Source organism: Schistocerca americana, chromosome 8, assembly GCF_021461395.2.
Source record: "Schistocerca americana isolate TAMUIC-IGC-003095 chromosome 8, iqSchAmer2.1, whole genome shotgun sequence".
In the NCBI taxonomy this organism is placed as follows: Eukaryota; Metazoa; Arthropoda; class Insecta; order Orthoptera; family Acrididae; genus Schistocerca; species Schistocerca americana.
In genome coordinates, this window is record NC_060126.1 from 91,261,304 (window position 1) to 91,279,282 (window position 17,979).

General features: G+C 51.2%; 1 protein-coding gene across 1 annotated transcript; it reads right to left on the reverse strand.

Moving 5' to 3' along the window:
* Positions 1-4,932: 4,932 nt before the first annotated feature.
* Positions 4,933-6,591, reverse strand: LOC124545583 (bromodomain-containing protein 4-like). Its single transcript, XM_047124531.1, has one exon. The coding sequence runs from the start codon at positions 6,589-6,591 to the stop codon at positions 4,933-4,935; it is 1,659 nt and encodes a 552-aa protein (XP_046980487.1).
* Positions 6,592-17,979: the final 11,388 nt, after the last annotated feature.

Sequence of the window (17,979 nt, forward strand, 5' to 3'; positions counted from 1 at the left end):
CAAAGACTGGCAACAAATGGACTCAAAGGACAAAACATTGGATATTGAAAGTGGGGATGCCTGAATTTCCACTCCCCAGATACACAATAGCCAAATGCATACAACAGCACAGACCATAACACACCACACCTGTCGTACACATCATGCAGGAAATAGAAGAGTGAGCGGTATCAGACACGAAAAAAGGAAAAGGTCACATTAACCAGAAAGAGCACAAAAGAGATAGAATAATGCAAGTAACCTATGCTACAACCAACAACAGCCAAAATAAGAACAAAAAGATGCAAGAATAGAAGGTAACTTATGCTACAGCTGAATATTCGATCCGCCCTAGCTGAGGTTTTGGTGGTTTTCCTCCAGATGTAAGGCGAATGCCAGGACGAGTATTCCCAGCCAAAAAGAAAAGAAAATAATATAGTATAATATAGAATATTCAGAAAAGAAAACATACACTCATCAAGAAACGGAATGAAACCAAGAAAAATAGTTCCCATTTGAATAAATAAACAGACCCAACAGCATAACATTCCATCCTTCATGGCTGAAAAGCGGATTTCATCGCGCAACAACAGCCACACGTTATCCATCCCAGAGAAGTGTGAAAAAAAAGAAGAAGAGAAAAAAAAGCTGCTGCCGCCACCGCAGTTTCAGCTCCTCGTCGCTCCGGCAGTGAGCAGAGATGTCGTGGGCACGTCCGGAGTTCCGAGGATCACTCAGCAGAGCAATGGGTGTGGCGGATCGCCGTTCGGCCAAGCCCGCTCGGTCGACGGCCCCATCCGGCCCCCCAACTACGAGGACTGGAGATGTTGGCTTGGCAGACCGCCGTCCGGAGGAGCGTGCGTCTGACCCGCCGCCTACGACGACTCGGCCACCGACCACGGGCTTCGAGTCGGACGAAGGTGACGACGTCATAATGAACATGCAAGACTTCTTGCCCACGAGGAGTCAGCAAAGGACGGCAGCCAGCGCACCGCATCTCCCTGATGGCGGGCGGCGCAAACGGCCGATGTCCGCGGCTCAACACGGCGCCAAAAAGGCGGCAAAGAAGGAGAGGCAGCCTACTGTCTCTACCACAGGAGGCAGAAGACGCGCCATCTCTGACGGGCGGCCAGACCCAGGGCGACGCCCTCCGCGCCTCCCACATCGACTGCAAACCGCTTCGTCGCGCTTGCAGACGACGAGAGGCCGGAGCAGTCAATGTCCTCGTAGACGGCGCCCACGACCGCTGCAGAAGATGGCTGCTCGGATGACGAAGGAGAGACGGCCCCCACCACCGGGGGGTCTCATCGACGGCCGCTTATCGTCTTTGCGGTGGCCAAAGATTACAAGGGCTTCCTGCAGCTCGTGAGGCAGTGGACGACTGCCGACTTCACACTGCGAGCTGCTTCAGGAAACCTTGTACGGCTGCGGGTCTCCAATACGCAGGACTACATGAAGGTGACGTCGGAGGCGTCGAACCAGGGCCCTGCACTGGTACACGCACTCCACCGTCCCCGAGAGGCTACTAAAGGTAGTCGTCAAGGGCTTCCCCATGGCGGCCGAACCTCACCTGCTGAAAGAAGAGCTGGCAGACCTTGACTTCCACGTCAGAAACGTGACGCGGGTCAAGTCCCACGTCAGTCACAAAGAGTCGCCTTCCCTGCTGGTGATTGCTACCGATACACCGGAGAACAGGCGGCTCTACGAGCTGAAGAAGTTGGCCAACACAACGGTCACCGCGGAGATCCTCAAGCAGAAGAGAGGACTCGTCCAGATGCTTCCGCTGCCAGGGGATGGTACACGTGGCTCGCCACTGTTCCTTTCCCGAAGCATGCGTGAAGTGCGCTGGCGCCCACGCAAGTAGGCTCTGCCCACTTCCGAGGACGCACACACCGAAGTGTGTAAGCTGCGGCGGCCCACATGTGGCGAGCTATCGCGGCTGTGAAGTATTCAAAGCCGCGGTTGCTCTCCGTCCACCTTTCTTATGGCTAATTTTTGCAGCTATTTTTGGCAGGATTTACTTTGTAGCATTGCCTGCTTCATCTGGGGAACATGTGTTAAAATTTTTGTTCATCTTTATTTAGCAGTGTCTTGTGTGTGTGTGTGTGTGTGTGTGTGTGTGTGTGTGGGACGGGAGTGTGGCTTTCCAGCTTTTGCGGAGTTTTCTATTTTTACTTTTTCGAGCATTTTACTTCTGAGCCTGTTTTTCCAGGCTGAGAGAGGTCATTGTCAGTCTTCCTTCTTCGTCAACGGTCGAGTAATGCTATCGGTCTTCTATATTTGTCCCTCGCCGGTTGTGGTTCCGTCAATGCTCTAATTAGTGGGTTGTCGGCGTCGTGTGCACGGTCGTAGAATCTTCTTGCTTGGTCCTTGTGTCGTTGTAGTACCTCTTTTTCATCCGCCGCGTCTTGGAGAAATCGATGTGGATACTGTGAGTGAACGTGGAAAACTCGTCGTAGGATTTTGTTCTGCAGTGATTGTAGTCTTTGAATGTGCGTCTTGGCTGCACATCCCCATACCTCGCTGGCATGGTCCATTATTGGTCTGATATACATCCTAAAAATCAGGAGGCCGTTTTCTATGGATAAGTCGGAAGTCTCGTTGATTAGTGGATATAAAGGGCCTATTCGTTGGTTGATTTTTGCTCGTACGTCGTCTATTTGCAGCTTCCATGTTAGTCGTTTGTCAAGAATTACGCCTAGATATCGTGCTGATGTGTCCCACGGCAGCTGCGTGTTAAAGTCGGAGGTGGCGAGCTGGCATCGTCTTCTTCCTAGTGAAAATCACCGCTTGCGTCTTCGTCGGATTAAACGTGATTCTCCATTTTGCTGCCCATTGTTCAAGTGAATTCAGCGCGCTGTGCAACCGCGGCACTAAGACTTCTCTCCAGCGGCTGCGTGTGTATATCACAGTATCATCTGCGTAGATCGCTTTTTCTACTCTTGGTTGCGTCGGTATATGGGTCGTAAATAGTGAGTAGAGGATCGGCCCAAGGACCGATCCTTGGGGTACCCCGGCGTTGATTTGTCGTGGTGTCGATAGTGCGTCATCCATCCGGACAGCGAAAGTACGTGCTTGCAGATATGAGGCGAGTAGGCGAATGAATGGCTTCGGAAAGTGCATATGATAAAGTTTCCAGACGAGTCCTTTGTGCCATACTGTGTCGAGTGCTTTTGTTACGTCAAGAAGAACTGCACCACAAAATTCCTTTCGGTTGAATGTTTCTATGATGTAATGTACGACTCTGAGAATTTGTTGCGTTGTGCTGTGGCCACTACGAAATCCAAACTGTTCCTGCGGTAGAGCTTCGGTTCTGTATATGACGTTCTGTAGTCTTGCAAGAAACAGGCGTTCAAACAGTTTACTTATGTGCGGTAACAGGCTGATGGGTCGATAGTTTTGCGGATGACGTCTGTCTTTGCCAGGTCTGGGTACAGCGACGACTATTGAGTGCTTCCACTGTGATGGATATGTAGATGTGGTGAAAATCCAGTTGAAAATGGCTGCAAGTCGTACGATCGCTGTCCACGGAAGTTGCTCGAGAACGCGACCTTGTATGTCATCAACGCCGGGGGCCTTGTTCGGTGGTAGCATTCGTATCGCAGCCTGAACTTCCCTTGCGTTTGTATGCGTTATTTGATTTTCCTCTTCTTCTTCGTCGTCATCATACGTGCGGAGTAATTCGTCTGCCCCTGTTTCTATTCGTTCTACTCGCTGTTGGTCAACTCTGTCGTTCTGTGGTTGAAAGTTCCGTTCAAACGTGTCAGCGAGCATGTTTGCTTTGTCTTCCGGTCTGTATGCGGTCCTGTCTTGTGTCTGAAGCGGCGGTATTGTGGTCCTGCGATTAGTGAAGAATTTGATCATGTGCCAATGCATAGGATCGGGAGTGAAGGCGCGGAGTTTAGCTGCCCACTGCTGGTTTCTATGGTTGATAAGTGCTGCTTTGATGTCACGTCGGAGCTGGTTAATTTGTCTCTTGAGTTGCGGATTTCGTGTGAGTCGCCATTCTCTGCATAATCTATTGCGTCGTCGTATGGAATCGAGAATGTGTTGCGGCAGTCCTGGCGTTGGTACATGCGGCGGCTTAGGTGGCGGTGTCGAAAGGTTTAGTGCTTCAGTGATGGTGTCAGTAAAGGCAGTAATTGATTGTTCCGTAATGTCGTCGTCTTCTTGTATTACGTGTATGGAAAATGTTACGTGTTCGCGGAGTAAGTCCCAGTTCGTGCGGCGGAGATTTAGACGGCCTGGGTGCTGTACTGGTGGGACGTGAAGGGTGAAAATGACGGGTATATGGTTTGAAATTAATGCATGCACTACTTCTGCGGTCATGAAATGTGGGATTCCTTTCGTAATGGAGATGTCAATGATATCGGGTCGGCCGCGTGATGGGTAACACGTCGGCTCGTCAGTGCCACAAACGTACGCATTTACTTCTTCCGTTGCCTGCAATAGGAGGCGGCCACTCATATTTGTTACAAGGGAATTCCAGGCAGCATGTTTTGAATTTAGATCGCCGGCGATAAAAAGTCGGCCTGGCGTCCGTAACAATTCTCTTGCGTCATCAATATCGAGAAGCTGACGTGGGCTGCGATATACTGAGATGAACGTGATTGAAGCGACTGCTATCATTGTGGAGACGCAAAACGGACCAATGTGGCGCGTGATTGGCGGAGGCGCTTCGTAATGCGTAATGGAACGACGAATGAAGATAGCAGGGCCGCCGCCGTGTGTCAATCTGTCCGTCCTGTAACACTTATAATTTGGAATGTTGGATCGAATTCCTGGCTTCAGAAAAGTCTCATTCACAAGACAAATGTCAATGTTGTAGTCCGTAATAAACTTTTGCAGCTCAAGCACGTCATTAGTCAGATTGTCCTCGTTGTACGTCATTATACGTAAATTATCAAGTCGTGGCGCTCGAGGCATGATGCATGGTTACGTCTTTAGTTGCTGTTAGCGCTCTGCTGATCGTCCCCTCGATGGTGGCGGCGTGGTTTTCGGTAGCTGCGCAAGCGCTCTACTCACCTCCGCAAGCGTAGATGCGACCTGGGCAAGCAGTACATGTATATCGGGCTGTTCCGTCCTCGGTGGTGGTGACGGCTGTCTGGGTGCATTTGCCGGCTGTGGTCCATAGGCTGGCGGCACAGTTAGGCGCTGTGACGTCGGAATTGACGTAGACGTATGCGGCTGGAGGCCCTGTTTCAGAGCTTCCGCTGCCGTGAGCTCTGCGCGCAGCCTGTTGGCGCGGTGCTGCATCGGCGTGGGCCAGCTGCTCGGGTCCACGGTCGGCGGTGGTGGAGGCGGCGGCGGTCGTTGCCGGCGCGTAGATGGCTTCTTCATTGGTGGTAGTCCTCTGTACCTGCGACTTGCCTGCTTGTGCTTGGGGCACGTTCTGTAATTAGCGGGATGAGCCCTGCCACAGAGCCCGCACGTCGGCGCTTCTTCTCTTGACCGCGTACATTCGCGGCTGTCAAGTCCCGCGCCGCATTTGACGCACACTGGTGGCATGGTGCAATAGCGGGCGACATGGTTGAATGCTTGGCATCGATAACACTGAATATGGCCGCGTGATCTTCTCAGTCGCTCAACTTTCACCGATAAGTCATAGATTCGGGTGAGCTGAAATATGCCTCGATGTTCTGGCGTGTCCGGTAATATCACAACTCGGTGTCCAGTCAGTTGATTGGTACCTGGCATCTTGTGATGTTCTATGAGTGTAGCAACATATCCAAGATCTTCTAACTCCTCTTCGAGCTCTGAGTGCGTCACAGTCGTTGGTACTCCCTTGATCAGTGTTTTTATGGTTGGCGGACGGACCGCTGGCGTCGTGTACATGGGAATCCCTTCCTCCCCAAGCTTTCCCACGACGTTGACATAATCCTCAGTGGTGTTTAAGAGCAGCTTCAGCGTCTCACCGCCCGTCTGTCTCACTGTAAAGGCCGCCTTGCAGTTAGTCTTGAGCCACGTGTGCAGCTCCTTGTAGGACTCCTTATATCGCAAAGTTATTGGTGGAATCCGCTTCGGTCCTGCAGGTGGTGTTGGTTGAGCGTCTGCTTCCATGTCATCGTCGTTTCCAGTATCTGCGGGCGTGTTTTGCCGCCGCTGTTCTTCGTCTCTTTGCCTCTGTTTTTCAACTAAGTTGTCGTTTGCGGCATCCAGTGACACCCCCGTCCCTTGTAGGGGCTCATACCTGTTGGTCACATTCAGTTCTCGGGCCAGTATGAGCTGCTGGTGGCGCGCCTGCTTCTTACGTGGCGGAATCTGGAAGTCAGCTTCAGCTGTGCTGCCGTGGTCTTCTCGGCCGTCTGTTGAGTGGCTACGGTCTCCTCGTCGATGGTTCTTCGCGTCTTTCGAGGCTACAGGAGTCTCGGCGGGTTCGTCCTCATCAGGTAGAGCCGGTGTGAAGTCCATATCGTGGTCCATATTCATCTCCGACGCGAGGGTACTAACACTTCCCCTCGCGCCGTGTCGGGTCATCGTAGACGTGCCGGCTGATGGCGGGGCGGCCGACGGAGCAAGCCCCGTCAAACCGCGGCCGGCCGGCAGGGGCGTTCCTGGTACATGAGCACCAGACTCACGAGCACGGAATCGCACGTCCTCACCCTCTGACATCACGATTTCGAATGGTCGCCGCGGTTGCTCGACAGCGCGGGACGAAAGCACAGAAGATTGCCAGCCACTCCCTCAGCCGTCCGCGCCCAGGCGCAAAACCGGCGAGGCGGCAGGCAACAGCGCATCGGACTCCGAGCAGCGCGAGCTGTGTGACGTTCACTAAGGGGCGGCGTTATTACTTCGCACCTGGTGAACGTAGCGCAAAAATTGTCGTGTTGTCAGGGTGACAGGGCGCAATAGGAAGCAGGAGAACGTCCCTGGACTAGCTGGAGCTAGAAATGAGTAGCGCAGGGAATGATGAAGACCCAGGGCCTCAGACGCGGGGGCCCGACCGGGAGCAGGCCGGCCCCCCGCGAGCTGTACGTCCGCGGCCTTCGAGGCAAAGACTTGACAATAGGGCTGAGGCAGAGCACGCGGGTAGGTCTGAGCCTAATACCAACAACATACCAGAAACAGACGTAGAACAAGCACTCCGACAACAAATTCAAAAATTACAACAAGCACAACAAGACAGCAACATGGCGACTCTCCGTAATGACAAACCAACCAATCACGACGCACCACGACAGGACACAGAGAAAAACTCGACAAATGAAGACACCAATCATACATACGACGAAGACAACTATTCACAATATTACCACTCTTCTGATTCTGAAATATCTGAGACAGAAGAGATGGAACAAGACGATGGGGAAGGGGAATTCCAAACCCCTCCCCCACGTAAAACAGCGAAGAGAAAGAACACTGAAGATGACTCTGCACCGCACAAACAATTCTCCATTCAGACAGAAAACCGATTCGAACCTCTTGCACCTCCACCTCAACGAAGCAATAGTAATATAAACCCTTCAACTGCAACCCATCCAACACCATCATCATCTACTGCTCCTCAAGCCATCCCCAAGAAACCGAGAATAACGCCCATCACTATTCAATACAAGGGACATTACCTAACGCTCAATGCTGCACTAAAGAAGCACATGGAAGGACCAATACAGGCGATCTACAAAGGAGACACCATCAAATACCATTTCGACTCAATGAAGGACCAACGGACAGCTCTCGACTTCTTTCACCACCACAACATTTCCAACTTCACTCATCAACCACAAAACGAAAGACATTTAAAAGTTGTAATCAAAGGTTTACCCGAAACAGTCACGGAAGCAGAAGTCGACAAGGACCTACGAGACCTCAACTTCATCCCGAGAAACGTTCACCAGTACAAGAAAAGAGACAATAATACGAAGCAACTAAGACCCATGGATGTATTCTGCGTAACTCTTGACCGAAAACCTGAAAACGACGCCATCTACCACGTCCGCTACATACTTGACACGAAGGTAACAGTTGAATCATATCAAAACAAAGACGGTCCACCTCAATGCAAAAAGTGCCAGGGATTCTTTCACACAGCAAACAACTGTTCCATGCCTACTCGCTGTGTCCGCTCCGTTGGCGCACATAGAGCACGAGATTGTAGCCTCCCAGTTAATACCACCTCACACTGCGTAAATTGAAAAGAAGACGGCCACCCCGCATCCTTTCGCGGCTGCGAAGAATTCCAAAAATAACCCTGGTGGCTGCATACCTCGGCCCCAGAGCAACATAAGAAGAAAACGACTTACTTCAAATATTCGGCAACAACAACAAAATCTTACTGGCCGGCGACTTAAATGCAAAAAACACCACCTGGAATGCACGACGGAACAATGCACGCGGAAACACGCTATATAATCTACAAGGAAGACTGAACGTTGAATGGAATGTGGGTGATATCTTGAGGAGCGGAAATTACAATCACCGCCACCAACCCGACGTCCAGGATATCTGCATAACCAAGAACCTCGATCCTGACTTACATCTCCGAACCTTTCAAGATCTCACCTCTGACCACCTACCTGTAATCGGCCACATCGGTACTGCAATAGAGCCGCCTCACCCACAACACAAAACCATTATAAATTGGGACCAATTCCACAGATGGCTAAATAACAACATTCGTCCCACATTGGACCTAACTACTACACGAAAAATAGAAGAAGCTATCGGATCGTTAGCAGACAAAATTAAAACAGCATATATAAAAGCATCTACAATTACAATATTTCCCGAATCAAACGGTCACAATCTGCCACCACTCATACAAGATCTCAAGTACCTTAAAAACGCAGCTAGACGCCGATGGCTCCACACTCGAAATCCGGAAGACCGAAGACAATTAAACAGACTCAAAAAGCAAATCCATCACCGTGTACAGGAATGGAGAGCCGATGTCTGGGAAGACCGCACGAGCACCCTACAACTCCGAAACAAAGACGATTGGAAACTAATCAAAAACCTGCGACGCACGAAAACACACAAACCGGCCTTACTGCACAATAACAACCTCATCTTCGACGCCCTCAGCCAGGCAGAACTGTTTGCAGCAACCTATGAACAACAAAATACACTAAGGTCTTCCGCTCCATTAAAGAGCGGATGGAACGTCGGAGCCTTTCGTTTCGCCCCCACTATCCAGAATCGTACAATGTTCCATTCAGTGAGTGGGAATTCCGCAGTGCCCTTGCCGCTTGTCCTGATACCGCTCCTGGACCAGATAGCATCCACTGCCAGATGCTGAAACACCTCTCAGTGGACTGCCAGCGACGGCTCCTCGACCTTTACAACCGTATTTGGGTCGAGGGTGAGTTTCCGTCGCAGTGGCGGGCAAGTATCGTTATCCCCATTCTGAAACCAGGCAAGAACCCTTTGGAGGTGGACAGCTACCGCCCCATTAGCCTCACCAACGTTCTTTGCAAGCTTCTCGAACGGATGGTGAGCCGGCGCTTGACTTGGGTACTGGAGTCTCGGGGCCTTCTGGCTCCATCTCAGGGTGGGTTCCGTAAGGGCCGCTCCGCCGCCGACAATCTGGTGAGCCTGGAGTCGGCCATCCTTACTGCCTTTGCCCGCCGTCAGCACGTGGTCGCTGTCTTTTTCGACATGCGGAAGGCGTACGATACGACATGGCGTGATCACATCCTTTCTACGCTTCATGGATGGGGTCTTCGGGGCCCTCTGCCGATCTTTATCAGAAATTTTCTGTCGTATCGTACCTTCCGCGTGCAAGTCGCAGCCTCGTATAGTTCCACCCACGTCCAGGAGAACGGTGTGCCTCAGGGTTATGTTTTAAGTGTCTGCCTGTTTTTAATAGCCATTAACGGGCTCGCTGCGGCCGTGGGAAATTCTGTCTCTGCTTCCCTGTATGCTGACGACTTCTGCCTTTACTACAGCTCTACTGGCATTGCAGCTGTTGAACGTCAGCTACAGGGTGCTATCCACAAGGCGCAGTCTTGGGCTGTAGCTCATGGGTTCCAGTTTTCGGCAGCCAAGACCTGCGTAATGCATTTATGCCCGCGACGCACTGTCCACCCGGAGCCGCGGCTTTATCTTGCCGGCGAACTTCTTTCAGTGGTGGAATCACACAGGTTTTTGGGGGTGGTTTTCGATGCCCGGTTGACTTGGCTGCCTCATATCCGGCAGCTTATACAGGCGTGTTGGCGGCATCCAAACGCTCTGAGATGCTTTAGCCACACGCGCTGGGGCGCAGACCGATTTACCCTGTTGCGGCTCTACCAGGCGTTAATCCAATCCCGTCTGGATTATGGGAGCCTGGCTTATGGCTCAGCATCCCCCTCTGCGTTGCGGGTGCTGGACCCAATACTACACAGCGGGATCCGACTTGCCACTGGTGCCTTCCGCACCAGCCCTGTGGACAGCATCCTTGTTGAGGCAGGTGTCCCTCCACTGCCGGTGCGACGCCAACAATTACTGGCTGCTTATGCTGCCCATGTTTTTAGCTTGCCCGGGCATCCAAATTACCGTGTCCTGTTCCCGCAGTCGGTCGTCCATCTGCCGGACCGTCGGCCCCGGTCGGGTTGTCCGATCGCCGTACGCGTCAAGGAGCTTCTCTGCGGGCTTGGGTTTTTCCCTGTTCCACCCCCTTTCCAGGCGCCTCTGCGTACACCCCCGTGGTGTGTTCCTCGCCCTTGACTTCGGCTCGACTTGGCACAGGGCTCGAAGGACTCGGTCCCTCCAGAGGCCTTCCGCCGCCGCTTTTATTCAATCCTGGCCACGTATCAGGGCTCTGGAATTGTTTACACCGACGGTTCGATGGTTGCTGGTCGTGTGGGGTATGCGCTAACTCTAGGGGACCATTCCGAACAACGGTCCTTGGCGGCTGGCTGCAGCATTTACACTGCTGAGCTAGTCGCCATCTTTCGAGCCCTAGAGTATATCCGCTCCTGCTCAGGTGAGTCCTTCGTGATCTGTAGCGATTCCCTGAGCGGTTTACGAGCTCTCGACCAGTGTTTTCCCCGTTTTCGTCTGGTGATGGCTATCCATGAGTCCCTGCATACTCTTGCGCGTTGCGGCCGCTCTGTGGTATCCCGGGCAATGAACATGTTGACCACCTGGCGAAAGAGGCCACGTGTAAACCATCTCTGGATGTTGGCCTCCCAGAGACTGATTTGCGGGCAGTCCTCCGCCGAAAAGTTTTTGCGCTTTGGGACGCTGAATGGCGCGATCGGATCACACCCAATAAACTCCGTGCCATTAAGTAGACGACGACTGTGTGGTGGTCATCCATGCGAGCCAACCACAGGGACTCAGTCGTCCTTTGTCGGCTCCGCATTGGCCACTCCCGGCTGACACACAGTTATTTACTGCGCCGGGAGGACCCTCCTGTATGTCGCTGCGGGGCGGCTTTGACAGTGGCCCACATTCTGTTGGCCTGCCCCCTTTTAGCTGTGGTCAGGCAGACATTTGCGCTGCCTGATACGCTCCCTGCCGTTTTATCTGATGACCCTGTTATGGCTGCCTTAGTTTTAGGTTTTATTAGGGCAGGGAGTTTTTATTCTTTAATCTGAGTGTTTCTGTTTTATTTTATTGTTTTGTGTTGATTCTGGCCTTTGGCCCACGGTTTTAAACTAAGTTTTTAATGTGTTTTCGGTGGTTAGCTTTTCCCCTTTTTTTTGTTCCTATGGTCGGCCAACCACCGTCACACTCCGTGTGATTTTATTTCGTTTTGTCTGGTCCTTGTCTATGTTTCTTTTGTTCTGTGTCGTCTGTCTCCTATTCTGTTGAACATTTTTTATTCTCTGTGGGTATTTTTAGTATTTTGGAAAAGGGACCGATGACCTCTGCAGTTTGGTCCCTTTAATCCTTAAACCAACCAACCAACCAACAATGTGGTGTTTGAGGCAGTTTTTAATATAAATAGCAGTGCCTCCTCCATGTGTTAACCTATATGTGCGGTGGCATGTGTAATTCGCCGCACGTACGTAAATACCTGGTTTTAGCTTAGTTTCCGAAACTAGGCATATATCTATTGCCTTGTCCCGGAGAAACTGCCTGAATTCCCCTCCTTGGGTACGTATGCCAATTGCGTTCCAGGCGCAAACTGTTAATCCATGAATGGCGTTATTCATTGGTTATATTGGTTCCAGAGGGATTGTTGGGCATTGTTGGCTGTCGTAATTGCAGTTACTAGGAGCTGCGGTAGTGTTTTCATCATTTCGGCTACCGATGTCATTAGAAGGCGCATCTCGCGGAGTTCTTCAGCGGTGTTTGTGGAGATGTTATTCGCGTCATTGGTGTGTTCTGTGGTCGTCACTGTTTAGCTCGTGTTAGCTGCGCTCTCGGTGGGTGCGCGTTCGCGCTTCTTGCGCCTGCGCACTTGCCACCCGCTGTTGCTTGCGCGTCATTTCGCGGCTTGGCAATGCTGGAGTAACTTACGCCATTTTCGATTTTCCTGGTTGGTGTGGTGTTTTTTTCTCGCCGGTATGTTGTTCCTAGTCTGTTTGTTGTCAGCCTTCTTGAAGACCACGCACCCCCTGTAGCTTGCTACGTGGGCGAGCCCACAGTTGCAGCACTTGGGCGTGTTCGTGCTTGGTGTGGGGCAGTCTCTACTTTGGTGCTCCACCGCGCATTTCACACGCCGTGGGGGCATTGTGCAATATCTTGCCACGTGGTTTAACCCTTGGCAGGAGTAGCATTGTACCCTGCGCCCTTTACCGCGGAACTTCTCAGCTTGCACGTTCGTAATGTTTGCGACCCTAGTTACCTGGAATATCTTCCTGTTTTCTACGTTGTCTACCAGGACGACCATGAACAGCGGCGTTTGCCGATTTGTCTTCGGCGTCTTCATGCGTGATACAGCCCTCATTCCGTAGCCTAGGTCCTCAAGTTCCTCTTTCAGATGGTTAGGATCCATCTGGAAGGGGAGTCTGCGGAACACTACCTTCAGGAGCCTCAATGGTTCCGTGCTGTGAGTATATGAGTGCAGCCGTTTATCTTTCACTACCTTCATAATATTGTCGTAGCCCTCTCTGGATTTTGAGAGGACCTTGTAGGTATCTCTGCCTGCCACCTTGAATGATAGTGTGGACGATGTCACACCCTTAAAAAGTATTTGGAGGCTTTTGAAGTCCTCGGTCCATACAATGACTATTGGGGGTGTTTGAACTGTTCTGTGTCGGTTCCTCAGTGGGTTCCCCTATTGTTGGTTCCCCCGGCGCGTCCGTGAATGTGACGTACCTATTTGAGGTGTCAAGTGGTCGTACTTGTTTGGGCACCGCTTCTCTGGCCGTGTGCCTCTTTTTCGGCAACTTGGAAGCCGTCCTCAGTTTGCTGTACTCCTTTTGTGGCCTTTGTGCCGGCATGTGATGCCTTTTTGCACGTTTGCAAACTGGGAGCTTTTCCTTTCGAGGTGGTTGGCTTTTCTGGGGATGTTATTTGGGAAGTTGCCGCTGGCCTCTTGCGTGGGACATTTTCCTCTCCTAAATCGGTCTGTTTTGGAGGGAGTGTCTTCTCAGAGGCCGCCTCTGAGCACCCCTGCTGGACAGCCGCCCCGTCTGTCGCTGCCTGGTTCCTTCCTGGAATCAGACGTGTGAGGAACTCTAAGCTACTACTAGCCGCGTCCATTCCCGCGTCTGCAGAGTTACCCTCATTTGCTGCGTTTGCATCCTCGTCTACTGATACGTCCGGCCGGCCCCCCCCCCCCCCCCCTCTCTACAGCCGGTGTTTCACCCCTCTCCTCTTGGGTTGTCTCCTTACGCGGTTGTTTCATTGTTTGCTTAGGCGACGCTTGTCCTTTCGGAAGTAGCAGTCGCAGTACGGTAGAGGTTTTCCTGTCTTTAGTTGCGCTTGCAAGTGGAAGCTGTGATGGGGGTGGAAGAGCTCTAGTTGGTGGTGATAAGGCTAGGGGGGTTTTTGGAGCTGAGGGCTCCCTATTTGCACTCGCCTCTTCAGTTCCTAAGATCGCAATGGCCGACCCTCCCGCTTGAGGGACAATTCTCGCTCTCGCTCCGATGATTTTCATGTCCGTCGGCGGAAAGGGAGTCAAAGCTGCCAGGGAGTGTCGGGAGTCGCTTTCGTTGTCGCCGTTATCCGTCTCAGGCGACAACACCGACCCTATCGTCCTACCAAGCGCGGGTGACTGGCCAGCGACCAGGCCCTGACTTGGGAAATTCCCTACGCCTCGGGGGCGGCAGATGGAGTATCTGCGGCAGCGAGGTGCTCGATCCAGCCGGAAACGCAGCACACGGCAGCAAACCGCGCCAACCCGCAGCCCACAACCAACACTGACAATTTGCTCAATGGCTTAAATCAGCCGCTGGTGTCCGAATCTTCTTGCAACTTCGCTCCCGATTTAATAAAGTCAGGAGCTCGGAAGCCTCAGTGCACGTAAATGTCCGGCCTTAGCGCGGACAAACGAGCGACTGTTCCTGCAAGCGGGTTCCTGTGGCTTGGTGCAGTACCGTATGCGCTCCCGCAGCCCAGCACACGATCACCGCACAGTACGGCTGTCACCAAGCGTGTGCGTGCGTCGCGTGTGCTTAGCGGCGTTTTTTTGCACTTTTCATTCCCTCCTCTGATGGAGGAGGGCGGGCTGTTTGAGGGCATGCTGGCGTCCCTTAGCAGCCGTTGGGTTTCTGCATGGTTATTTTTATTTTGTACAATTTATTTTTCCTGCAAGTGCATTTTTATGATTTGTTGACAATTTTGTTATTGCAGGTTTTTAGCAGAATGAAAACATTATAAACAAGTATATTAATATAATAAAATTTAAAACATAATAAAATTTAAATTTACAGTAAAAGAAAAGGTGATGAAAGTAACATAATTTTGTTAACATGATGCAATTTAAGTTTACGAGAGATGAAGAGGATAAATTAATCAGGTATGTTAGCAATGAAGGAGCATAGATACGTAGAATACAAAATAAATAGGGTATAAAAGACATATAGTATGTAAATTTATGTTAACATTATAGGAATTTATTGGATGATTTAGTTAGGTACATGTCTTGTGCTTATGTGTGTGGTTGATAATGTGGTGTGTGGAGTTGATGCATGTATATATATAGTTAGTCTGTGTCTGTTACAGATTCCGAGCGTAGCTGGCTTTACAAGTGTATATATGCATATACATAGTTTAATTTGAGGAATACATAAAAAATGGGTGTATGTATTACATTATTTATCCTGTTTCTTCTTTTCCTTTCCCTGAGAGGGGGTGAGCGCTGTTTGGTGTTGTTTGGATTGTTTGTGTTTCCTGTGGTGGATTGTTTAGAGTGTGTGTGTGTGTGTGTGTGTGTGTGTGTGTGTGTGTGTGTGTGTGTGTGTGTGTGTGTGTGTGGTGTGTGTGTGTGTGTGTGTGGTTATTCTGTTGTTCTTTCGTGGAGGTGAGTTGGTGTTGTTGTGCCTGCGGTTAAGGGTAGTACGATAGGGATGAGGTCAGGGAATGTTTTGGCTGTGTTTTTGGCTATTGTGCGTGATGGGGGAATGTATTTGTATTTCGGTTTTCTGTTTTCCCTTGCGTTTATGGTGAGAATGCCCTCCATGTACGGTCTGTTGTGGATAATGTGATTTCCATATCTCGCCCTTAGTTTGGTCATTCTGGTTTGGAGTGGTTCTATACCAGAGCTCGTATATACTTCGTTGCTGGGGGTTGTAGGGGGTACCTTGGTGATGCTGCGTACTAACCTACTTTCCGTTTTGTATAGTTTTTCCGCTACGTGGGCCTGTATTCCCCCGAGTGGGGCGACTGCGTATTCGAGTATTGGTCTTATAAATGTTTTATATGTATGTAGGGCTGTTTCGTCGCTGCAGCCGTGGAAGCGTCCTTGAACCTGTCTTATTAAGTTTCGTCGTAGTCGTGTTTTGTTCAGAAGGTGATTTAGGTGCGTTTTCCAGTTCAGGTGTCTGTCTAAATACACTCCTGTAAATTGAAATAAGAACACCGTGAATTCATTGTCCCAGGAAGGGGAAACTTTATTGACACATTCCTGGGGGTCAGATACATCACATGATCACACTGACAGAACCACAGGCACATAGACACAGGCAACAGAGCATGCACAATGTCGGCACTAGTACAGTGTATATCCACCTTTCGCAGCAATGCAGGCTGCTATTCTCCCATGGAGACGATCGTAGAGATGCTGGATGTAGTCCTGTGGAACGGCTTGCCATGCCATTTCCACCTGGCGCCTCAGTTGGACCAGCGTTCGTGCTGGACGTGCAGACCGCGTGAGACGACGCTTCATCCAGTCCCAAACATGCTCAATGGGGGACAGATCCGGAGATCTTGCTGGCCAGGGTAGTTGACTTACACCTTCTAGAGCACGTTGGGTGGCACGGGATACATGCGGACGTGCATTGTCCTGTTGGAACAGCAAGTTCCCTTGCCGGTCTAGGAATGGTAGAACGGTGGGTTCGATGACGGTTTGGATGTACCGTGCACTATTCAGTGTCCCCTCGACGATCACCAGTGGTGTACGGCCAGTGTAGGAGATCGCTCCCCACACCATGATGCCGGGTGTTGGCCCTGTGTGCCTCGGTCGTATGCAGTCCTGATTGTGGCGCTCACCTGCACGGCGCCAAATACGCATACGACCATCATTGGCACCAAGGCAGAAGCGACTCTCATCGCTGAAGACGACACGTCTCCATTCGTCCCTCCATTCACGCCTGTCGCGACACCACTGGAGGCGGGCTGCACGATGTTGGGGCGTGAGCGGAAGACGGCCTAACGGTGTTTGGGACCGTAGCCCAGCTTCATGGAGACGGTTGCGAATGGTCCTCGCCGATACCCCAGGAGCAACAGTGTCCCTAATTTGCTGGGAAGTGGCGGTGCGGTCCCCTACGGCACTGCGTAGGATCCTACGGTCTTGGCGTGCATCCGTGCGTCGCTGCGGTCCGGTCCCAGGTCGACGGGCACGTGCACCTTCCGCCGACCACTGGCGACAACATCGATGTACTGTGGAGACCTCACGCCCCACGTGTTGAGCAATTCGGCGGTACGTCCACCTGGCCTCCCGCATGCCCACTATACGCCCTCGCTCAAAGTCCGTCAACTGCACATACGGTTCACGTCCACGCTGTCGCGGCATGCTACCAGTGTTAAAGACTGCGATGGAGCTCCGTATGCCACGGCAAACTGGCTGACACTGACGGCGGCGGTGCACAAATGCTGCGCAGCTAGCGCCATTCGACGGCCAACACCGCGGTTCCTGGTGTGTCCGCTGTGCTGTGCGTGTGATCATTGCTTGTACAGCCCTCTCGCAGTGTCCGGAGCAAGTATGGTGGGTCTGACACACCGGTGTCAATGTGTTCTTTTTTCCATTTCCAGGAGTGTACAATAGAACCTCTTGGAAACCTACAACCTGACATACTACAATACCAACAACATGTGACAACTACAGCCCAGAATATACGTCAGACACCTCCGCGCGATCTACCAGAACTAACCACTCCAGCTGAAATAAAAACAATTATCAACCGACTTGGCACAAACTCCGCTCCTGGACCGGACCTCATCTCCAACATTCATCTCCAGAACCTGCCAAGAAAACCTCTTGTCCTGCTCACCAGAATCATCAACGCCTGCCTAATCAACCACTACTTTCCTCAAGCATGGAAGATTTCCAAAATAGTACCGATACCCAAACCTGGAAAACACCTGAAGCAACCACAAAACAATAGACCGATAAGCCTACTCCCAACGATGTCCAAGCTCCTGGAACGCATCCTGCTCCCAAGAATCCGACAACCTTTACTTGACGGCAACATCATCCGACAAGAACAATTTGAATTCCAAGAAAAACTGTCAGCAGAACTCCAGATCCTCCGTATTACAGAACACATTACCAAAAACATGAACGTCTCCAGATATACAGCCGCAATTTTCCTAGACGTCGAAAAGGCATACGACAAAGTGTGGAAGGACAACCTAATTACGAAATTAAAAGACCAGACCGACATACCTGAATGTTACATTAAAATGATTGACAGTTTCGTACACGACCGAAGATGTTTTGTTCAGATTGATAACAAACGATTA